Source organism: Chaetodon trifascialis, chromosome 11, assembly GCF_039877785.1.
Source record: "Chaetodon trifascialis isolate fChaTrf1 chromosome 11, fChaTrf1.hap1, whole genome shotgun sequence".
In the NCBI taxonomy this organism is placed as follows: domain Eukaryota; kingdom Metazoa; phylum Chordata; class Actinopteri; order Chaetodontiformes; family Chaetodontidae; genus Chaetodon; species Chaetodon trifascialis.
Window position 1 is genome coordinate 26,075,022 of NC_092066.1, and position 25,384 is coordinate 26,100,405.

Here is a 25,384-nt window from a genome sequence, read left to right on the forward strand (position 1 = left end):
TGATATATGGCCCAATTACATGTAACAAGACACAACCTTCTGAGTTTAATTAAATGAGAATGTTTTAGATAGTTTTTTGACCTTTAATTATAGCATCCACATGTGCCCCACAGTCAGTTTTAATGGGACCAAGATCTTGTGCCATGCCCTCCTTCAGAGTTTGATGATCATCAAAACATCACAATCAACTAAAGATATGCAAGCCATCGGGAAACTGGGATAAACTGAGAGATATGAAGTGCATATGCAAAGAAATCCAGCAAGGAAGAACAAAAATGTTTGTGTTATAAGTAAGCAGTTTTGATATATTTTTTTAAACACATCACTTTAATTCGAGTTCAGTGTCATTGTTCCCTTATCGCTGGTTACTGTGTGTAGTTTCGGGGCAACTGGAACTTGCCTCAGAATACATTAGGCTGTCACACAAGGTGGTCCTTAAACTGTGTGCCAGGCTATCACACACAGACATAATAACATATTCACACTTGGATATGTTTTGTATTCTAGTTGTAATTTAAAGTCTCTAGTTTAGCTATCCTACATGTCTTTGGGCTGTAAGAGAAATCCAAGCAACCAGAGTGAACCTACAAAGACACACAGAGAACATGCAACCTCCACACAGAACAGCTTGGGGATTCAAACCAAGAATTTGCCAACTTCCACACAACATGTGGAGTGTAGCTGAATGTTAATAAAATAGCTAGAATGACAGGGTATTTCTACAAGCCTGCTAATGCTGAGTAATAAATTCACTTCATACAGAATAATGTAGTGAGCATACTGAATTTTTTTTAATTTACATTTGACTTTTTTACATCATCAGGACTGAGTAAGTGCAATGATGAAACTGTTGATTGCTAATTAAGATGTCCTGATCTGTGTGACTGTGAAACCATTCGATAATGTCATTACCTTTCCTTCCCACCATGGCCCTGAGTGGCTTGTTGGTAACTATGAAAAAGTTAGCCCAACAGCATTAAATTTTAGTCCTACCCGTAAAGGCCTCTGATTATCCTAACTATTAACAAAGAACAAGTTGCTGCTTGGGGGCGGCTTGAACGTACAGTGAAATCAGCCTTCCGCTGAACAAAACATCTATATTCATCTTGAAAAATGATTGTGATGCCATGATTCCTGTGAAGGTTATGAATAAATATTCAGCAGAGTGATCATAGACTTTCAGCAGCCTACAAGAACAATGCTGCAGAATGTAGTCTCTGGCGTAAGGTTTTACTGTCAGGGTTATGACACACTAGAATAATGACCTCTCCATTTTTCAAACATACTGTGGGGCATAAGTGTTTCTATTAGCCATTTGTGCACATCCACATGGTCAAAGTTGCATAAAGGTGAACTCTGACCTGCAAACCCGCTCATCATCAACTTTAGTCCCACTCACAAAGGCCCTGAGTGGCTCAGCTGGTAACCAAGAACAAGCCCAACTGATTTGGTTTCAGTCCAATAAATCTAAACATAAACACAGGAAACAGAAGGATAATAAGGATTAAAAGTGGATGTCTTTTTTTGGTTCAAGGCCTGTCTTTTCATTCCAACACAGTGTACTAGACAAACACATCCATTCAGCCTGCACCCATTAGTGCAGGTAACAGCACTGGATGAAGTCACCCCTCTCTGACCTTATATAACAGTGAGTTCACATCCCAGGCGACTGTGGGAAAAGCCTCGAGGGATCAGACTGCTTGCAAGGCAGTTTTATTACAGATGAACAGCCATGCAGGGCCACAGTGTTGGTGTGTATGCTACATTCATGACTGTGTGTGTACTTGCATTTCTGGTGGAGCTGTGGAATAGGTATGTGTGTATATACTGTATGTGTGAGTGTGACTTTCCTCGGTCCTACTTGGCCTGTAAAACAACTGCTTAACATAACCTGACAGCTCCACTGGTAGAGACGCTGCATACAAGCTAGAGTACCTCCCAGTAACACTCTCACTCTCTCTCTCTCTCTCTCTCTCTCTCTCTCTCTCTCTCTCTCTCTCTCTCTCTCTCTCTCTCACTGTCGCTCTCTCTCTCTCTCTCTCACTGTCGCTCTCTCTCACACACCAACTCTCCCAGTCTCCAACTCTCTACTCTGGTGCGGTTCATTTGATGTGTGAAAGCAAATGGGTCAATAAAAGGACTATTTCATCATAGACACAAATTAACAGCATGATTTCCAAAGCTAAACTACTATTAAATCCATCTATTCATCATAAACCTTTCAGGAAGTAATCTTACAATCAATCTGTTTAAGTGCAGGGATTTTCCCTGATCAAGCTAGCAGCCAAAAACAGTTAAAACTGCAGTTTGCTGTACTGGTATCCTCTGTGCACTTGGCAGTTCATTAAGTCAATTAAAAGGTATATCAATATCAATCCCACAGTAATTTGTCTGTGGAGAGTTCCAGTCATCCAGTTGGTGGTGGAGAGTCCCAAGTATTTAATGTCTGTGGGGTCATTTTCAAGGTCATTGACACTACTTGGGTCATTACTGCTCCAGGCTTGCAGTGACAGTCGTTGGAGTTGTCACACAGGGACAACTGTGATACACAAATGCATTCCTCACTGCATTGGAGATCATATGCTAGATTGCTTTCCTTGTGTTGGGTGTGCAATCCTTTAGGTGAAACAGTTTCTTTGTTGCTTGAAAAACACAATCATGTGGTGTTTGTTGAAAAACATTCTATGATACTTTAGACACGATGATTGAAGATGTTGTTGCATTGGTTCTTCTTTTCTTGATCTGCACAGTGTTTGTGTTGTTGTTTGGACAAGCTTTACAGTAAGTGTATCCCTCAGATTTTGGGTTCCTTCTCTTTGGTCGAGGGACTTGTTTGTACACTATCATCTCAGAGTTGCAAGGTTCTGATAACTCCTAACTTACACTCCAGTGGGTGGTGAAAGTCAAAGAGTAAGTGTGTGTGTCTGTGTATGTGTGTGGGTTTCCTGTATGCTTTAATGTGGAGGCTCCCCTTCAATGACTATTGCACAGTTGAAAAAAGGCCAAGCTGTTGTTCCTAAAGTCCTCTCATTTGAACTTAATGTTATTGTCCACAAAGTTGATCTGTTTTGTGAAAACTTGCACTACCTTTTGACCATATATATAAGCCACTGGCTTGGTGCTGCTCCTCTGAATCAGTTCAGGTCTCTGCATTGTACTTCTTTCATGTGAACGCTGGCTACAATGGGTATATTGGTTAACCCATGGCACAGCCATGCTTTGTATTCGAAGTATGCGGAGTGCACCTCGACAACAGACTGAACTGGAAAACTAAAATCAACGAAGGGGATGAGCCGACTCTATTTCATGAGAAGGCTCAGATCATTCAATGTGTGCAGCAAGATGTGGGAGATCTTTTACCAGTCAGTCAATCAATCAATCAATCAATCAATCAATCAATCAATCAATCAATCAATCAACTTTATTTATATAGCACATTTTTAAAAACCACAGGGGTAGCCAAAGTGTTGTACATTGGGACATAACAATAATTAGTTAAAAAGTTACAAGCATAAAAGCAAGCAAACAGACAAGCTCACGGCAAGTGCTTCTTTTTTTAGAGGATGCCAAACAAAGTGGAAATGAGTTAAAATGTATTAAAAACCAAGGAATAAAAGGGTGTTTTTAAAAGAGATTTAAAAACAGGAAGCGACGAGGCCTGTCGAATGTTAAAAGGCAACTCGTTCCAGAGCTTGGGAGCAACAGCGACAAATGCTCTGTTTCCTTTGAGCTTCAGCCTTGTTTTGGGGACTGCCGACAGCAGCTGATCGGCTGATCTTAGGGATCGGAGTGGACAGTAAGGCTGAAGTAGGTCAGAGAGATATGGTGGAGCAAGGTTGTTTAGACATTTAAAAGCAAAGGGAGCCAGTGTAGGGACTCCAGGATAGGTGTGATGTGTGCATGCCTACGGGTCTGCGTTAGAAGCAGAGTTCTGCATAAGCTGCAGACGAGCAAGAGAAGCCTGACTAATCCCTACATACAGGGAGTTGCAGTAGTCAAGACGAGTTGTGATAAAAGCATGGATAAATTTCTACAAGTCAGGTCTTGATAAAATAGGTTTCACCTTAGCTAGATAAAAACTTTTTTGTATTACAGTACTGATCTGTTTCTCAAATTTAAAATCAGAATCAAACTTAACCCCCAAATTAGTGACACAGTCCTTAAGATACAGTGACAAAGAGCCGAGGTCAATGTTGGGGGAAGAACAACAACTTGGTCCAAACACCATAACTTTAGTCTTGTTCTCATTCAGACTGAGAAATTAAATGAAAGCCAGGCTTTAATGTTGTTAAGACAGTCTATGATTGGCTGGACTGAGTGGGCATTGTTTTGTGCCAGTGGAAAATGGATCTGGCAATCATCAGCATAAAAGTGAAATGAAATGCTGTGTTTCCTAAAAACAGAACCAAGGGGGAGCAAATAAAGAGCAAATAAAAGAGGGCAGAGGATGGAGCCCTGAGGGACCCCATGGGGAAGATCAGTTTTTGAAGACACAAAGTTGTCAATTTTTATGCAGAAACTTCTGTCAGTTAAGCAAGATGGAAACCAGTCGAGGGCGATACCCTTAATGCCCACACAGTGCTCGAGGCAAGAAATTAACATCCTGTGGTCAACAGTGTCAAATGCAGCAGACAAATCTAAAAGCACCAGGATGACAAATTTCCCAGAATCCGTTGATAAAAGTACATCATTTGACACCTTCAAGAGTGCTTATTCTGTGCTATGGAGAGATTTGAACCTGGACTGGAACAGCTCAGTGATACCATTATCTTGTAAGTATAGTAGCAACTGGTTGTGGACAACCTTCTCTAAGAATTTGGAAATAAATGGAAGATTTGAGATAGGCCTGAAGTTTGAACAGACGGTGGGATCAAGGCCATTTTTTTAAGTAGAGGTCATACTACTGCATGTTTAAAATGCCCCGGTACTGTACCAGAGGAGAGACTACTATTTACGATCTCAAGAACACTTGGTCCAATAGTGTTGAGTACCTCTTTAAACAGGCGAGGGGGAATGGCATTTGCAGGGGAACCAGAGGGCTTCATATAACTAACTGTGTCCTCTAAAATGGAGAGGGATACTTGCTCAAACTGAGCAAATACAGATGTGCATAGCAAAGGAATCAAGGGGTCATAAGAAGGCTGAGAAATACTGGCTCTAGTTGACACAATTTTATCAGTGAAAAAGTGGAGGAATCACAAATTTCAGTGGAGGCATCAAAACCAATAGACTTGGGAATCTCAAGGACAGTATTTATGGTTTTGAACAGAGCACTAGGGTTGTTACAATTTGAAGCAATTATTTCTGAGAAGTATTTATTCTTCTCAGCTTTTACGGTCTTCTGGTAGCACAGCAGGCTCTCCTTGAGAATACCGTAAGAAACATGTAACCAGTCCCTTTTCCACCTGCGCTCCACTCTCCTGCACTCTCGCCTGGCAGCACAAGTGACGTCATTCAACCAGGGCTCAGGTGCAGGTTTGGTGCGCCGGCTCTTCAATGGAGCGATCATGTCCAGTATTTGTAAACAAATAGAGTGAAAGCTCGATGCCAACTCCTCAGTATTCAAACATATAGAGGCTTTAGAATTACCCTCTGAAAAACTAATAAAAGAAGAGGAGAACATAGCTGGTGAGGAGGTGTTAAGCATGCGACAGCGTTGAGGAGGAGCGCACAATTTAACCGGACACTGAGTGGGGATGTCAAATAAGACTGGCTGTCTGTTGTTGTCAGTGCACTCTTCTTTGCTGCAGTGTGCTGGGGGAGCATTGGAGCTGGCGACATCAACAGACTGAACAAACTGATCAGGAAGGCCGGCTCCATTATTGGTGGCAAACTAGACACCGTTGAGGAGGTGGTAGAGAGGAGGACACTGGACAGACTGTTATTCATCGTGGATTACCCTGAACATCCTCTTCACCACCTCGTGGACAGACATTGGAGCTCCTTCTCCAATAGACTGCTCCAGCTCCGCTGTCACGAGGACCACTTCAGGAAATCATTCCTGCCATGAGCCATCACACTGTACAACAGCAACTTAAACAGTTAATCCACCAACCTCACAAACCCAATATTTCAATGTTTACATATTATTTGCATTACTGCAATATTGGATAATATTGTTTACATTTATTTATCACTTGCAACGTGCACATATTTTTTTCTGGTATATAGTTTACAGCTTTGGCTCTCTCTGTCGGAACTGCTCGTAATCTTTGCTTACAGTATATACTTAGCTATATTTTATATACTTAGTTATATTTTAAGAGTTGCTGCTATTCTATGTTTAGAGACTTAGTTATATTTTTAACAATTGCTGTTATTCTATGTTAAGAGATTTAGTTATATTTTTTAAAAACACTCTTTTCTCTACGTTTTATTCTCATTTTTTTTTATTGTATATATTTTATGATTATGTGTGTGTTTAACCTGCTGCTGCAACAAAAGAATTTCCTAAATTGGGACCAATAATGTCTAAGTCTCTTGTCTGCAACGGTTTCCATCTTTATGGTTTCCATAACACCTCGCCTTTCCATAGTTAGGATGTATGTAAACAATGAGGTCACATCAAACGACCTTGCCCTCTCTTTCTCTTTGCCCCACAGTCACAAATACCACACATTTACTTGCTGTTTTATACTGGTTATTGCAGTTGATTGTGCTTAGACAGAAGTTGCTTGTTATTGTAGTGGAGTTGTAGTTGGACAGTAGATTTTATTGAAGTATTATTGAGAGGTACAACTTCATCAAATTTCTACAACCACGTCTAGTTGCTTGCAAGATGACACTCTTGTCTAAGACACCGTAGAAATTCCCACAATGGAATTATAATCTCAATTTACTACCTATTATGTCCTGGGCATAATGATGATATACATGTTACCATCTGTACACATTTGTTACCATCTGAGGCTGCGTCTTAATGTCAGTCACAAAAGATGTGATGGGGTCCCACTGACAACCTGTTTTGCTCAGGTGCGGGCAGACCTGTCAATGCTCCCATTTTTCCAGGGACTCTCCCATATTTCAACCATCTCATTTAAATATTTTGCTGTAAATGTTCCTTTTTTTTTCTTTTTTTTTTTTTAAGGGTTTGCTGTAACATTGTCAGGAGTCATAACCACCTATTTGATGTGTTTGCTGCATTACTGCAGTACAGCAGGTGGCAATATGTAGATTAGCTTTAACATTCAGGGATGAGGACTCATTTACTCAAACAACACCTGCCAGAAGAAGAATGAACATGCCGGTGGCAATGAACCTGGCAAAAAGGCTAAAGTTTGTCCACGTATCTCACCAAATGGGAAGAGCCTTAACCTTATTTTGGTCAAAGTCATGCTTTTTCTAAAATATGCCACAAGAACTTTAGTGGATCACACGGAGGGGAAAAGCGACAAATTTGACAAGCATAAAAGAGGCAGAAACACATGGTCTACCAATCCATCCATTCACACTACCTTTGACATCTACTTTCATAATCACCCTCTCCTACCAATTGCCTCACTTGCCAGTGGCCTCTGCATAATGTGTAAGTGATGTGCACATATCCTCCAAGTAACACATAAATAAACTCAGTGCTGAATTTATATATCCTTTTGTGTTTTCATTTTTACAATGCAGGGATGTTCACTGCATTTGTCTTTCAATCAGGTATCTAATTCTGACCATCTAATTGTAGATGATATTTTAAGGAAGTGGCTGCCAAGTGGTGATTTCAGGATTTGCTGTGTGTAGCCTTGTTTAACTGTTGCTGAATATTGTTAAGAGTGGTGGTACAGCCCAGGGTGGCGTGCCAGAAAATTTCCTGCATTCTCAAATCCCAATGTTGACAGGTATGGGTGCAGGAGATTTGCTTTTGGATGAAGTTCATCCTGATCCAGATGTCTACCAAATTATCAATCCCATTTGGGTTCACTTGCATGGGTTTAATTTTATTCCTGAATAAATAAAAAACTACTACCTGTACAGTTATTTAATGCACGCACACTCACTGTTTAGCTGCCCTCCCTCCCCCCATTTGTTGTCAGACAACCAGATGTGTAGAATAAAAAAAATGATTGCCACTGTTACTTTCTAATTCTGCAAACCCTATCTAGTTAAAATCTATTTGAGATCATCTGGTAAAAACAATATTAATACATTTTATCAACAACACCTGTATTGTGTGATCTCGAAGAGGGTGAAGAAAGACCAGGGTGTCAACTGGTGTTCTCAAAACCTGATTGCTGTGTCAGTTCCGCAGAGAGCTCCTAACATGCTTTCCTATAATCAAAATACATTAGGAAGAGCAAGAGCATATCATTCCCTGCACTGGAGAACAGCTATTTAAACAACTTGAATGCAAATTTCTAGGAGGAGAGGCAAGTAAAGAGAAGCTATGTGAGGGGAAGAGGAATGGAGGAAAAGGAGTAGACGGAAACAAACTCTACAAGATTATATAGAAGAGATAAAAAAACGGATGAGAGATTGACAGTAGAACCCCCCACCCCCACCCATCTTTTACCATCACCTCCTGTATTTTTCAAAGAGCTATATGTACCCGGCAGGCTGGGTTGACGCTGTGTGTGTAGGTGGAAGGAGAAATGAAAATAGGGCTGAGATCAAGTTATTTTGGGCTAAATGGAAGCAGGCGAACAAAAAGCCTTTGAGTCACCCTCTGAGGGTGGATACCAGCACCAGAGGTAGACAGGATACGCATTTAATGTAGCCTGATGGGCATATTTTCCCCATACAGCAGCACACACACACACACACAAGTGATCTGCCTCATAACAAAATCAGTCAAGCACTAATTTTGTTGGGGGTTTTTTGTTTGTTTGTTTGTTTTTTTACAATGTTTATTCTGAATGCAATCAAAATTACATGTAGTGAGAGGCCTAAGACACTTTTTCTACAGCACAACTAACCAGCTCAGCATGTTCTATGTCAAAAAATAAATCAAATGACTATGTATAAAGGAAAAGGGGTTGTCTCTGTGTTTGGGTGAAATAAAGTAACATACCAAAAGATATAAATTCAGTCAACTGTCAGAAATGTTGCTATTCCATTTTTACAGAGATAGCTAAATGTTAAGGTTCAGGGTTATAATATAATAATAATAATAAATTTTATTTAAAGGCGCCTTTCTTGACACTCAAGGTCACCGTACAAGACATTTAGAAACTTTAAAAACATCGATGACAAAACAATGAAGCAATAAAACAATAAAAGGCAGCAAACAGGGTGTTAAGTGCAATAGGCAGTCTTGAACAGATGGGTTTTGAGCTGTGATTTGAAGTGGGTAAAAGAGTCAATGTTCCTGAGTTGGGGTGGTAGTGAGTTCCAGAGACGGGGAGCAGAGCGGCTGAATGCTCTGCTCCCCATGGTGGTGAGACGAGCGGAGGGGACAGACAGTTGGATGGAGGAGGAGGATCTTAGGGTTCAAGATGGAGTGGGGATGTGGAGGAGATCAGACAGATAAGGGGGGGCGAGGTTGTGGATGGCCTTAAATGTAAACAGGAGGACTTTGAATTGTATGCAGTACTGAACCGGGAGCCAGTGGAGCTGTTGGAGGACAGGAGTGATGTGATGGATGGAGGGAGTTCGGGTAATGATGCGGGCAGCTGAATTTTGGACCAGTTGAAGTTTATGGAGAGATTTGTGAGGGAGGCCGAAGAGGAGAGAATTGCAGTAGTCCAGGCGGGAAGTGACGAGGCTGTGGACAAGGATGGCAGCAGTATGAGGGGTAAGGGAGGGGCGGAGGCAATTAATGTTTCGTAGATGGAAATAGGCAGACCAGGTAATGTTATTGATGTGGGATTGGAAGGATAGTGTGCTGTCCAGGATAACGCCCAGGCTCTTAACTTGGGGGGAGGGTGAAACAGTGGAGTTGTCAATGGTGATAGAAAAGCTGTTGGTTTTGGATAAGGTGGATTTGCTGCCAATGAGGAGAACCTCGGCTTTATTGCTGTTTAGTTTAAGGAAGTTTTGGGTGAACCAGGATTTTATTTCAGAGATGCAGTCAGTAAGGGAGGTGGGCGGAAGAGAGGACGAGGGTGTGGTTGTGAGGTAGAGCTGGGTGTCATCAGCATAGCAATGAAAATGAATGTTGAATTTATGGAAGATATTGCCGAGCGGAAGGAGGTAGATGATGAAGAGTAAGGGCCCCAGGACAGAGCCCTGGGGCACGCCAGACGTAATGGGGGAGGGGATGGATTTCAGAGACTTGAGTTGAATGAACTGAGTGCGGCCAGAGAGGTATGATGTAAACCAGTCCAGTGCAGTGTGAGTGATGCCGATGGAAGATAGCCTGTAGAGGAGAGTGGTGTGACAGATGGTATCGAAGGCTGCACTTAGGTCCAGGAGAATGAGGATGGTGAGGAGTCCAGAATCAGCTGCAATGAGGAGGTCATTGGTGATTTTGATGAGTGCTATTTCGGTGCTATGTAGTGGGCGGAATCCGGACTGGAACTGTTCATACAGGTTGTTATGGGATAGGTGAGAATGGAGTTGAGTTTTTTCAGTTTTTTCAAGGATTTTGGAAATGAAGGGAAGACTGGATATAGGATGAAGGTTATTGAAGTTGGAGGAGTCGGCACCGGGTTTTTTCAAAATTGGAGTGATGGCAGCAGTTTTGAAGGACGGTTCCAGAGGTGAGAGAGGAGTGAATGATGGCGGAGATGAGGGGGACCAGGGAGGGGGAGCAGGCTTTGACAAGTTGGGTGGGGATGGGGTCCAGTTGACAGGTGGATGGCTTGGATTTCTGGATGATTTCTGAGATTTCTGAAAAAGTGGGGAGATGGAAGGAGGCGAAAGGGTGTGTGGGTGGGTAAAAATTGGCTGAGGGGCTGGGGTGGGGGATTGATCCAAGGTGCTGGTGAATATTCTTGATTTTTTCAGAGAAAAATGACATAATGGAGTTGCAGAAGGAGGTTGTGAAAAAGTGGGAGGGGAGTGAGTCCTGGGGTTGGGTGATGTTGTTGAGTAAGGAGAAGAGTGACTTGGGGTTTCCTTAGTTAGCTGTGATAATCCCTGAGTAGTACTGGGTTTTGGTGCTGGCAATGGAGTCCTTGTAATGTAATATGTGATTCTTGTACATTTCTTTGTGAACAGTGAGTCCAGTTTTCCTATGGAGGCGTTCCAGCTGCCGACCTTTCGCTTTCATGAGACGGAGGTCGGGGGTGAACCATGGGGCGGAGATGGAGAAAGAAATGGATCTGGTTTTTAACGGCACAAGGGAATTAAGAATACTATGGAGTACAGTGTTGTAGTGGGAAACCAAGTCGTCAGGGGTGGATAGGTTATGGATGTCAGGGAGGCAGGAGGAGTGGATACATGAAATAAGAGTGGCAGGGTTGATATTCTTTATATTCCGGAATGAAATGAGGCGTGGTTTTTTCAGGATGGAGAGAGTGAGTTTCACTGTAAATGAGAGGAGGAAGTGGTCGGTCATGGGGAGTTCATCAGCTGTGAGATCAGATGGAGTGACACCGGAGCAGCAGATTAAATCCAGAATGTGGCCTTTGGTGTGTGTGGGAAAAGTGGTGTGTTGCTGGCATCCAAAGCTCTCTAAACAGGAGGTGAAGTCTTTGGTGAGAGGCAAATTTATATTGTCCATATGAATACTGAAATCACCCAGTATTATTATATTTGGTGAGAGAGATGTTAAGTGGGTGAGGAAGGAGGCAAAGTCATTTAAAAATTCATTGTTCGGTTTAGGAGGGCGGTAGACAGTGGCAATGATGGTTGGAGTGGGACCAGACAGCTTGCATGCAGTGGACTCAAATGAGCTAGACGCAGGAACAGACACCGGCGAGACTTTCCAGTTCTCGCGGTGAATTACCGCGAGTCCTCCTCCCCGGCTGGAGGCACGGGGTTGACAGATGTAAACAAACCCACTAGGAGTGGATTCATTCAAGTGAGAAAAGTCATTGGGCTGTTGCCATGTCTCTGTTAAGCAAAGGAAATCTAGCTTACAGTCGGTGATGAGGTCCTGGACAAGATGTCCCTTGCTTGTCAGTGAGCGGATGTTGAGAAGAGCGAAGTTGAGTGGAGTGTTGTTGTCACAGCTGATGGTAGTGTTAACCGACCGGGCTAGGCGGGCTAACACACTGTGGTCAACAGCGCGGCTGGTGGAGCGTGGAGGGCGACGGGAGCTGGACCAGATGGACTTTATTGCCGTTGAGTTGTTACGGTGGAAATGCCGACGGGACCCTCGGTGGATGTATCGCCGGCGGGGCTGGAAGATGATGTCTGGGTGAAGGTGGAGAGCCTCCGGCGCAGGTCCAGGCAGGTGGAATCACAGCCGGAGTAGGTCAGTGGCCGAATATTGTAACAGGCCCGTCACTGGCAGGTGAACAGGCAGCAGAAAGAGCCAGGCACAGACCAGTAGGATATATATCTTGCAGGCCCACATTGTGGATAACCAGGCACAACCAGGGAACGTCAGCGGCCAGAGAAAACGCCAGGTGAGCTACAGGCGAAGTCTTACGCAACACCAGTGTCGGCAGATCGTGGAATTACTTTCACTGAGAGCAATTATACTGCCCGATTTGGGCAGGAGGGCCACAGGATGGATCAGGACAGTCTGTTGAGACGTTAGAGAGTTTAAAAAAGTTAAAAAGTTACCGGCGAGCAGCGGCAGCAAGTTGCGCCAGCATTCACTCCGCCATTTTTCTCTGACATAAAACAAATGTCAATGTTATGGTTAATTCATCAGTGAAATTTCTCAATTTATCAGGTACTTAATTTATAGATTTTACAAATCAGACATTGTATTCTGTTCAATTCATACAGCAATAGAGGATTTTATTCCATATCTTCCACTCTTAGTTCCTCCTAGTGACAAACCACTTCCAGTGTGGTAATTTTATGGTCATGTATTTAAAAGTGAAAGTTTACTACTGAGTTGGCTGCAGAGTGGTGTTGACCTCTGCCGTGAAAATGGTAAAAATATCAATACTTTAATACTTTTTCGATTCCACATGCTGAAAATAATAGGACCTTAATTACACAGTTGCATGAAGAAGTTTTGCTGCTCCTGTTCAAAATGTATGTCATTGTGCATAGTTAAATATGTAAAGTTTTTCTTTGTTTTGTTTTGTTTTGTTTTGTTTTGTTTTGTTTTTGTGCAATTTTTGACTCAAAAACAGTAGAGGGGGGCCCTACAAAAGTTTGGGCACCCAAACAGATTTGAGTTTTTGTAACTTTTACTGAGGTCTCAGACCTTAATCAGCTTGTTTGGGCTATGGCTTGATCAGACATTATTAGGAAAGGCCAAATGATGCAAATGTCAAAGCTTTATTGCTGTAACTCCTCAAACCTTGTCCCAACAATCAGCAGCCATGGCTGCTCTAAGCTCTAAGCCAAGTACTCTGAAAATTAAAATAACTGATGCCCACAAAGCAGATGAAAGTCAGAAAGCCTTTATTAGTCCCCCGGAGAGGAAATTTCAAAGGTGGTAAGAAGATAGCAAAGTATTTTCAGCCAGTGGCATGGGAAACATTTCACTGAACTGAAATTGAATTGAACTGGTGGAGGGGACTAATGACTGAACTAAATACTGACAAGTACTGGAATTAACTATAAAAAAAGCTGAAGATGAAAAGGCGATGGTTTCTGCAGGACAGTGATAGGAAACACACCCCAAAATCCACAATGGACTCCCTCAAGAGGTGCAAGCTGAAGGTTTGTCATGGTCCTCACAGTCCCCCGACCTGAACATCATTAAAAAATCTGTGGCTCTGTAGATCTTAAAAGAGTTCAAGACTGCCTCAAGAACCTCACAGAACTAGAACGGTTTTGCAAGAAAGAATGGGCAAAAATCCCCTAAACAAGAATGTTCTGGCTACAAAAAGCAGCTACAAGCTGAGGGGTGTTAGTACTGACCATGCAGGGCACCCAAACTTTGGCTTTGGGCCCTTTTCCGTCTTTTGTTATTTTAAAACTGTAAAGGACTGAAATAAAAAAAGGAATCTTTTTGGAAATGTTCAACAAATGTTTCATCTTCAAGCTGTTTGGAAATCAGGTCTACAATGAACGCAAGGCTGCACAGATTAAACAACAGGGAAGAAAATCAAATGGCCATTGTTACAGCGTTCTCTCCAGCATCAAACCCACCCCATGGCTGGAGGGTCCAGAGGCACAGGCAGGCAGCACGAAGCAAGTGCATATCAGAAAAGCCAGCGAGTGACCAGTCACTGTTTCCACTGTCCTGAATTAACAAGTGAAGCAACATTAGAGAAAAAATAAATGACAGTAAAAGCAATAATAATAACATAGAGAATGTGTAGGTGTCCAAGGTAACATTTAAGCATAGCAATAATAAGGTTAATAATGCACGTTAATAATGTAATGTAATTTTAATAGTAATATTAAATATTATTAATATATGTTGAATCTGAATTAAACAACAGCAGCAGCTGTAAGTGATACATACTACATACTGTGCATGCTGTTACATATTATAGGATATGGTATTGATATTATAGGACTACTATATAGTGCTTGAAATGATGAACTAAATCAATTGAAGCTTTTGTTTTAAGTGTTTCAGTGCTTGCTGATATTTTCTAATTGCATTCTGCTTTTATTTTCCATGCAGTTTGGCTGAATAACACATCTCCTACTGCCCTCATGACAGAGAAATATAATAATCAATGAACGAATCAACAAATTTTAGACGTAGCACATGGAAATGGAATTGGTTGAGCCCCCCTACGAAAGTAAAAACTAACATCACGTTAATAACGTTTTGGGTGGCATGGTGGTACAAGTGGTAAGACTGTCGCCTCACAGCTAGAAGGTCCCGGTTCGAATCCCGCTGTGGGCTCCGATGGCGTGTCCTCCGCCATGACTTTGGTGCCTGCTGCTCAGGGAAAAAGGGGCCTTTCTGTGTGGAGTTTGCATGTTCTCCCCGTGTTCACCTGGGGTATCCTCCTTAAAAAAACCTTACTAAAAACATGCAAGAAGATCACCACCTGACCAAAGGTGACAAGAGGGAACTGGTCCTAAGACGCCGCCGTCGTCTTGTTACCACTGGCTTTGCACATAATGCTGCTGCTGCAGAGTCTGCCATTGCATATTGCAGCCAGTCATAATATCTGATGTAATATCTGTTTGTAGTGTTTATAGTATTTGTTTTGTTGTTTGGTTAAATGCTGTGTTTTGTTATCAATGTGAAACAGTGGATTAGTACACAAGGCAAAATTCAGTAAAATATTTTTAGAATACAGAGAAATAGAGTCAGATCCTGGGTGGCCTGGGGTGTCACGGCCATGACCATACCTCTAGTTATTTCCTTTTGTCTCCTGTTTTTGTCTCTTTCTGTGTGTGTGTGTGTGAGTGTGTGTTTGTGTGTGTGTGTGTGTGTGTGTGTGTGTGTGTGTGTGTGTGTGTGTGTGTGTGTGTGTGTCTGTGCATGTGTGTATGTGGTGTGGGTGTGGTTTCCCGCCTGTCTCCCTCCTGATCACAGCTCATTCATCTCACCTGTTCAGCTCGCACATCTGTCTTCCATCAACAGTGTATTATCTCTGGTTTTCCACTCATCATCAGATCATTATTTCAGTCACTACAGTAGTCAACTCTTGAGGCATCTCTATTAATCTCAGTGTATTGTGTTCTTGTGTTGTGTTGTTGCAAGCTAACTGTAATTTCTTTCCTGTGTGCTCTAAGATCATCATTCATTTGCCCATCTGTCTGCCTGTTTGTTTACCTGAGACCACAGTCATCCACCCTGCCCAGTTGGTCCTGCCATCCCTCGTTACCGTCCTGTACTGTGTTTCAGCCAGCTATCTCCTCTTTCATTACACCACCCTGCTAGTCCATAAAATAAATCCCTTTCATTCATCATAGTCTGTGTTTTGGTCGTCATTGCAAAACTATGACTGACTGTTGCAGTCAATAATGGACCCAGCTTCCCACTGGATGATCCTGAGGAGGTGAAATCCACCATAGATAATTTCTCTTTTTGTCTAACCAGTGTCAGGGACATAGCTTCTTTTGAAAACACAATCAACTCTAAGCCCTGTTTTTTGGAAGTTCCAGGCACGGCCATATTGTTGTCCGGCTCAAACCTGCCTGTCTGTCCCAATTTCAGCTAGCCTCCAGTCTGCTAGTTTTCAGCCAGCTAGCACCTGCTGCACTTTGGACCACTCGAACCCAGCCCACTCTGATCAGCTAACCTCCAATCAGCTCCAGCTTCTGTGTTGGCTATCCACTTCCCTGTTGACCTCCTGCCAGGTCCAGCTCCTGAGTCAAGTAGAAAGTAGCCTTCTAGCCTCCAGCCAGTACACCTCCGATGATTCCCAGGAGTCTCTTTTCTGGGGGAACTTTATAGCTAACACCATGGCCCCCCACAAGAAAGCAAGGCTCAGTACGTCCAGGCTCCCTGTCATCTGGCTCCCTGTTGTCTAGCTGCCTTGTCTTGTTTCTGCTGGATCTTGCTCTGGACGGCTCTGGGAAGCCCACTAGAAGCTCCTCGTCCTCACCACTGCCCAGCTCTGTGGAGGTCCCACTGCCCACTACACCAACTAACATTTCTTCAGTCCCTGGGATGGCCCTCACAAGTCCTGAATCGGCTGCAGTCCTTCCTGTTCTTGAGTCCACTTCTGGGTTGGCCGATACCTTGTGTGTTCCTGAGCCTATTCCTATCTCTGGCGTCTCTCATGTTCCTGACTCAGAGTCAGCCAATGTCTCTAGAGTTCCTAGGTTCCTTCAGTTCCTGAGTTGGATATCTGTTTCTGGGTCCCTGTTGGTGGTCATGCAGACACCTGCTCCTGGTTCCCCATCAGCAGCCTGGCTTGCACCTGCTCCTGGTTCCTTGGCGGCAGCAGTGCAGCCGACACCTGCTTCTGGTACTCAATCGGTGGTTGGGCTGACATCGGTTCCCGTTTTGGTGATGGAGAAATTTTTGTACCCTGGTGTTTGATGGGTGGACAAGTGGAAAGACTAACTGACCAACTTTGCTTTTGTTTTTTTTCTGCTGTTTGCAGTATAAAAAGGACAACAGTACACTGAAAATTATACTACAATCTTTCTGAAATGTTGAGCGACTCTATCCCATTTGCCCTTATTTTTGCCTAATTATTTTATAGTGAATAGAAATTCATCAAAATAATTTAAATATCTTCTCACACTTTGTCATCTTCAGGGGTTCCCACTCAAGCTGAATCATAAGGTGACCACCATGTGACCATCAACTAGGAAGGAAAACATTAAAACAGCATGCTACAGAAGCAACTATGTGTGTGTGTGTGTGCGCGCGCGTGTGCGCGCGCATGAGCACACGTGTCTTTTCCAGAATTTTCTCTCCCTTTCACTTGTCTCTCTTTCTGTCTCTCCTTGCCTTACACATTACCAAAAAGAAAAAGGATGTGTCACCATGGTAACCACAGCAGTATGTGAAACAGACATGAGTGAACAGAAATTTAAAATGGCACACTCTTGACACCTCCTGCATTCCACATAATTTTGTGCTGTCCGTTGTATTACACCTACATGGACACACAAACAAACATGCACATTGAATGTTTTGTCCTTTGGATTCTAAAAATATATATTCAGTTAGTACCATAGAAACCACTGTCTATAAACAGCACAGGCAGGTGGCTTTTCCTAACACAGACTGGATGTGTTTGAACATGAGCCATGATAAGGATGCATTTTTTTTATTCTTCTGTCATATAGCTGTCAGATACTGAAAACTGAGACACATCTTACAACTGTCTCAAATTTCCTGGAGCTGTGTCACCACCACAAGCAATTTATATTGTATTTTTTGTAGTGTGAAGATTGGTTCCTTTGAGCAAAGAGTGAGCAGTTCACTCTGGGATCTAACTACTGCAGGTACAGGAAAAGTCAATATTGGACAATCAATTAAAACTTTCGAATCTGCCAAAGAAATCTGGTGATCCAACATTCAATCCTGCTTAATCTTACTCTACCAGAGTGGGTCAAAACATTTAAGCAACTTTTTACTGAGCTATGTTTTGTACTCTGGAGCCTCCAGAATGCTGAATTTGTCTATGTTGTTAAATACATGCAAGATAAATCAACTATTTTCTTAAAAGAGCTTCATAAATATATACTATAAGTCTCTTCTAACTGACAGAGAAGGTCAACCTAGATTCCTATACAAGCCACAGTGAAGGCCATCTCCATATTGAATCACAGAGCGTTTTGAGAAAGAACATCTAAGAGTAACATGTAGATGATGTATAGAAATAATATCCAACATAGTGCAGCACTGACAAGACTGTAGACTGAATCATTGTTGCCTGAGTGAAGCTACAGCACAAATCATTGTGTCATCTACATAGAAATGATATTTTGTGTTAACCCTTCACATATCATACATTGACAGCACACTCAGAAACCAAGCAGATTTTGAAAGCATTCTGACATTTTTGAGTATTGTGTGTGTGTGTGTGTGTGTGTGTGTGTGTGTGTGTGTGTGTGTGTGTGTGTGTGTGTGTGTGTTGGTATAGCCAGTATTATTGTTTTATTACAGATATATTTGTATTTGCCATATATTCCATTTGATAAGGGAAAACAATCACTAATGTTGCTTTGATGTCATTGTCCTACAAATCACACCTCACCTCTTTGCATGGCTACCTTACATGATCCACTGCATACAATAGTGTTATATACTGTTAAATTAGATTTTCCAGTTGCTTCCATTCATTTCATTTAATGTTATGTAATTCCTGTTGAAAAAGGAGGGATCAGTCCAAAACATAAACAATACCCTAAACCGTATAGAAAAAAGAAAACGACAATCTATTCAGCAGAGCTGGTATTCTGATTTGTTTGAACATGAAAATAAAAATATTTATTCTTAACTTGAAAATACACATCAGACCAATCATGTGCATCTCATTGTGTGTAAATTTGTAATTGTGAACAAGCTGAAAGTTGGAAAAAAAAAACAAAGGGTTTACCAGAATGAACAGCAAGGGCAAGTCCTCCTGCTTCCTTTCTCTTAACTGACAACTCAGCTATGATGGAGAGAGGATTTATTTCAAAGGAAGACCTTCAACCAAGCTGTGAAAGTAAGTATTTACTTATTAAAGATTTACATATTAAATAATAGCGAGTGACTTGATGATAAACGTTTACTGCTTTGCCAAATATACTTAAGTGAATTCGCTACTTGGGTACTTGGCCAGTAGCTAAATTTACAATGCTAGTTAAACTAGCTAAGTTACCGGCCTGCGTCCTCAAGATTTGCGTCTCAGTAGCATTTTTCCTCGCACATGTAACTGAGCAAAAACGTTTTATTTTAATCTATGCGGCGGTCTGCACCGACTTCGTCGTGCTTGAAGTTGAGTTAAAGAAAAAAAAAGATTATTGAAAATTTCTAAGTATGTTAAAATTAAATAAGTAGTAAAAATGTGTGTTAAAAAAGAGTTAAAAAATTAATGGTTGATTTCATGTAGTTTATCTAAATCGTTACTGTTTATGTTATGCCGTGATTAAAGGATTGGTAATCTTCCATTGTGCCTCAGTCAGTTAGTCTGAGATTGATTGCTTGTGTCTCTCTTTTCCTCATTTCAGCAACCTACACTAAATCCCAGTTGTGATTATTTCTCCCCGTTTCCAGGTTTATTGGGTTTTGACAAGAGTAATATAGTGTGATACAGTGCTAACATGTTTAGAGTATAAGAGATGGGTTTGTGTTGTATTTTGAGCGGGCTAAATGCTAGTTTTGTTGAACGAAAATGAGTGCGCATGCGAGTGAACTCTCTGTTTTGTGAATTTTGTATGCATTTATACATTTGTGATTTATGCTTTTGCACCGTCTTCATGCTGTTGGAATTGGTATTATTTTTAATGTTGAAGTGTTAATAGCTGAATTTATGTGTAAGAATCTTTGAGATTTGGCTATTAATAATTTCCAGCAAAGTGCTGGCTTAGGAACTTACATTAAATCACGGCTGTGATTATTTCTCCCCATTTTCAGGGGCGTAACAAGGGTAACATTGCCTATTGTTATTACACAATGTGGGACTGTAGTTAATATTTGACACTGTGGAACAAGACTAACATATATGTAAATCAAGAAATTCTTCTGAACAATAGGGTGTAATTTCTTTATAAAGTGTTGTTGACCGTATGTTTTATTTTTTTTTAGGTTGGAAAATTAAGACCACATGCAATGCAAGTTCTGCAGTTTTACCGCAAACCAGGAAAGTCTAATCAGACACTACAAGCTGTACCACAGAAGACCTCATCATTGGCCTTGTGTCCATCCCACCTGTGTTTGTGGCTTCAAAACCAGAGGAGCTCTGAAATCACATCTGTCTAGATTTCACAGCAAAGGTGAACTTGTTCATCAGTCTAACAATATAACTTTTAAATGTGGTGTAGCCAGCATAAACCAGCAGGGGCGCTAAAGGGTGTGGTCTGCTTGATTTTCTGCGCAGCTTCTCTGCGCAGACCTGTTGCTGGGCAGATTCTGCTGAGAGAGAGAGGGGAGTGTGGACGCTAAGTTGCGGAGGGAAAAACCGCAGTAGTTAAGCGCAAAAAACAACCAAAGACATTGAAAAAGTGATTTTGGAAAGTGGTAACAAGCCACCGGTTCTGTTAATGTTTGGCGGTGTGTTTTGCCATGGTAAAAGATTTGGACAGTGTTTTTACTCCATCGATGCTCCGGTGAGTTGAATAGCTATTGAGCTAATAGCCTAGCGAACCGGTGTGTACTAAGTTAAACGAAAGAGTGGCCGTTTCTCAATATGCGTTCTTCTCTGTACTTGTGTTCTTGTGTACTTGAGAAACGTCATCACTCTGAGTCCAAGTATTGTTCCATTTTTTTTTTTTTTTTAATTGTTTAAATTCAGAATCAAAGACAAGCAATTACATCCATGAAAAGGTACATTTCCAACATTTCAGACTGAACATTTCATGAACTGAACAGAGAACAAATGGAAGAAGAGGAAAAATATATATATATATAATAATAATCACTAATTTCAAAATAAAATACATAAACATAACGAAATAAATAAAAGTAGAGGTCAGTCTAATGTTGAGTTAAGGCATTTATAGAATCTATTACATTCAACACTTGTTTGGTTTTAACATACTTCAGTGATTTTTTGAAGTTTTTTAGTTCATTCATGTAAACACAAAATAACGGTCTCATTTTCATTGTGTATATGTTGTTTGGCCAGAATAATTATGGTATTATACATGTTTTCCTTTTTTCTATCCTCCAATAAAGCACCATATTTAATGACGTCATAATTTAAATTGGGTGAATCTGAATCATTTTCAGATATCCAATTTTGAAAAGATCTCCAGAAGGATTTCACATATTCACATTCAAAAAAAAAAGGCGTTCTAATGATTAAATTTGAGATTCATAAAATGCACAGTCATCTGATTTTTGTAATTTGATCCTCTGAAAACTGTTGCAAAATATTTCTTCTTTTCAGAAGGAGGGGAAAAAGTTTGTTTGTGACAGCACCTCTTATAATTTTGTTTGTACATTTCTTTTCTGTGAAGTTTAAATCATTAATAAGAGGTAAGGGTAAAAGTGGATGTACTTTGTCATATGATAGCATACCTTTTATTATATTCAACATTGCATCAGGAATTGCTCTTGTAATTTCCAGGTATTGTTGTTTAGTGCAATTGATGTTATATTTATTAATACAGTCAATGTAAACCAGGATATTTCCTTCTGAGTCCATTAAATGTACAATAGACCAGATATCGCAAAAGCATAAAGATTTTCTCTTAGACAAAATATACCTGTTATTCCAGATTTAAGAGTTATATGGGGTAAAGTTATGTTTGAAGGCCAATTTCCAGCAAAGGAGGACTTGATGAAATTTGGACAATTCAATGGGTAATTTAGAAACACAAAAGTCACATTTTAAAAGAAAGTCAATGCCACCACATTTACTGAATATTTTAGAAGGAATATTGTGCCATATAGCGTCGCTATTACAGATAAATTGTTGAAGCCATATTAGTTTGATCATAGCATTCATAGCTTCAAAATCAATTACATTTAAACCGCCATCTTTAATTGTTTTAACTACATCATTTCTCCTAATATAATGATGTTTGTTTTTCCACACAAAGTTGTGAATAATCTGATTAATTGATTTAATTATCTTATCCGATATAGCTAATGAAAAGGCAGGATATGTTAATCTGGACAGTATTTCCACTTTAGAGATCAGAACTCTTCCAAAAATGGATAGATCCCTTTGTAACCAAGATAAAAGAATAGATTTGCTTTTCTTTAGAACGGATTCTTCATTTGTTACAGGAATGTTATATAGCTCAATCAATGGGTGGTCATGAATTGGCATTAGCTCACATTTTTTTTAGATTCAAGTACAACCCAGATGCTTTTGAAAACTTTTCCATTTTTGTGATAATTAGTGGGATCTGCTCTGATTGTTTGATGAAGACAGCTGTATCATCTGCAAGTTGAGTGATTGACAAATGATGACCTAAACATTTAACGGCTCTATTTCTGTACTATTCTTTATGTAGATAGCAAGAAGTTCTGCAACTAAAATAAATAATAAGGGAGAGCAAGGGCAGCCTTGGCGTATACCTCATTTAACCTCAAACCTTTTAGTTGTACCTTGAGGGAAGGAGACAGAGCTGTTTATACCATTATAGATCATGTTGATTATCTTAATAAACATTGGACCAAATCCAAAATATTTGTTTTCATAATGAATTGGTGTTCCACTGAGTCAAAGGCCCTATAAAAATCTAGAAAAAGTACAAAACCTTTGTCTTCAATTAGATAGTTATAGTCCAATAAGTCTAGCACCATTCTGATATTATGTGTAGACCTCTCTTTAAAAAAAACCTGATAGACTTTCACTAATTATATGATCTATTCCCATTTTCAATCTGTTAGCTAGAACAATAGTAAATAATTTATAATCTACATTTAGTTACGTTATAGGTCTTAAGTTATCTATATGCCTTTTATCTTTCCCAGGTTTAGGTAAAAGAGTAATTATCCCTTGTTTCATGGTTGGAATTAAATCAATGTTTTCAATACATTCTTTCAAAGCATTAAATAAAAGATCTTTTATTGACTCCCAGAAAAATTTGTAAAAATTTGAAGTCAAACCATCTTGGCCAGGTGCTTTATGTGGTGTCAGTTGTTTTATGGCTGTGTCTAACTCTTTTATATTGAACTCTGAATCACATATTTCTTTGAATTCTAAATCTATCTGAGGAATATAATGTTGAATATTGTCTAGAAATAAACTAGCATCAACTTCTGAATAGGATGAGGAGTACAATTTAGAGTAGAAGCGATGAACCTCTTCTGAAATGATTTTTGTATCAGAGCATTCACTATTATTTATGATCAGGGTTTTAATACTATTTCTTTCTTGTCTCTTCTTTTCAAGCCCAAAAAAATAGGAAGTATTTTTCTCACCCTGCTCAATCCATTTCGCTCTAGATCTTACATAAGCTCCTTGTGCTCTTTTAGTAAATAAGGTATCCAAATTAGTTTGTAGTTCTACCAACTTTGCAGTGTCTTCATCTGATAAAAGAACATTTTGGCTGTATTTGTTAAGCTCTTGCACCAATTTAAGCTCAATTTCCCTTTGATGTTTGGATAAGATTTTACTGAATTTGATAGATAAATTTCTAACCTTGAATTTAAAATACTCCCATTTTCTGCAGTATGTTTCAATTTCACTCTCATTCATAATTTCATCAAATAAAGATTTTACTTCCTCCAAATATTCATCATTATTCAGAAGTTCAGCATTAAACTTCCAATAACCTTTCCTGTTTGTAAGGTTATGCGGTTTCAGTATAATATTAATTACACAGTGATCTGTTAAGTGAGCGGCGGATATTGAAGATTCAGCTACTAAATTTGTGATTTCTGGAGAGATAAGCCAAAAATCAATTCTGGACCTAGCACGGCCATTTGGTTTTATCCAAGTAAATTGTCTACTGTCTATATTATTTTCTCTCCAAACATCCACCTGAGAATTAGCATCAATGAAATTCTTCATCAGATTGTTGTGGTGAAAGGTATCATATGTAGAGGGACATCTGTCCAACCATTCATCTATTACCACATTAAAATCTCCCCCAACTAAAGGAGTTTTTGTAATCAGAAATGGTATCTGTGAGAGTTTCTAATAATAATTTGTTTTGGGCAGTATCATTGTAACCATAAATCTTAATCAAAATTGCCAAATTCCCTTCTAAGTTTACCACTGCAGTAATCCAGTGACCAATTGTTTTCACATTTAGATTATTGTCCCAGGAAACCCATAAAAACATATAGCCACACCTCCAGATCTGTTACTGCCATGAGAAAAAATATTCTCCCCCCATTGATTCTTCCAAAATGTAATGTCCTCTTCACATGAATGAGTCTCTTGTAGAAAAAAGCAATGTGCTTTAAGTCCTTTACAAAATAGAAAAATAGCCTTGCGTTTTGTATTGTCTCTCAGACCTCTCGTATTTAACGAAGAAAAAGAAATTCCTGACATCAGAAGAAACATAAATAACAAAGGTTTGTTTATAGAACAGTCAGTTTCAGTTAAGAAAGATAACCAACCTCTTTAGCGTATACTGAACTTAGAGGTTCCTCTGAAATAGAACATTCATCCCTCAGTTAATGTTTATCAACTTTAACTTCAGGAATACATAACGAAGATTACTTTTCATTCAGATCCTTTGCCCATTTATAAATCCCACCGGACCTCGGAAGTATGCCTTCTTCCCAGCTCTTCTTGCTTCTTGTATCTGAGGCCAAAGAGCTTCTCTTGCCTGTTTATCAGCCGTTGTCAAATCTTCTACAAAGCTGATACCAGCCTCCCTGCATGCCTCTGACTCCTTCGTCATCCTCCATATCCCGTCTCGATGTTGCCGCATGACGAACTGGATGTTCACCTGGCTCATTCTTCTCTCCTCTCTTTTCCCCACTCTGTGAACAGTGTCCACTATCTCGTCCATCTTCTGAGCCCATGCCGGAGCGATTTTTTTGAGCAGGGTAATCACCTCTTCTCTTGTGTTTTCATTCATCTTTTCTTTCATGCCTTTGATCCTGAGGTTCCAGTGCCTGCTGTACCTTTCCTGGTTCCCCGCTTTCTCTCTCAGGGCGGCGTTTTCCTTTTCCAGTTTTGTCACCTTTTCTTCAAGCTTAGACACTTTACTCTTGTTTTCTTTAACTTCTGCTGCATTGAATTCTAGCGCTCCAGACAGGCTGCAGATCATTGTGCTGTTTTCTTTAATCTGGGTGTTGATATCTTCAAGCTTTTTTTCTTGTTTGTCGAATCTCGCACCTAAAGTTTATATAGCAGACATAATGGATTCAAAAGAGGAGTCTTCATTTGGTCTTACTATGCTTTGTTTTTGTTTTGTTTTTTTTTCTCGTGTGGTTTTTGACTTCGTA

At 40.3% G+C, this 25,384-nt stretch overlaps 1 protein-coding gene across 4 annotated transcripts in view; it reads right to left on the bottom strand.

Annotated features, from left to right (window-relative positions):
* The window catches only part of dlgap1a (discs, large (Drosophila) homolog-associated protein 1a), a 187,331-nt gene that overhangs the window by 81,998 nt on the left and 79,949 nt on the right, over positions 1-25,384 (bottom strand). For 2 of the 4 annotated variants that reach the window (XM_070974235.1, XM_070974233.1), the window contains exon 3: positions 1,362-1,467. The exons of the other annotated variants lie outside the window; for them this stretch is intronic. In XM_070974235.1, the coding sequence (XP_070830336.1) occupies positions 1,362-1,380 (19 nt within the window). In that variant the 5' untranslated portion in view covers positions 1,381-1,467. The remainder of the gene's footprint in view (positions 1-1,361; positions 1,468-25,384) is intronic. 4 annotated transcript variants of the gene reach the window in all.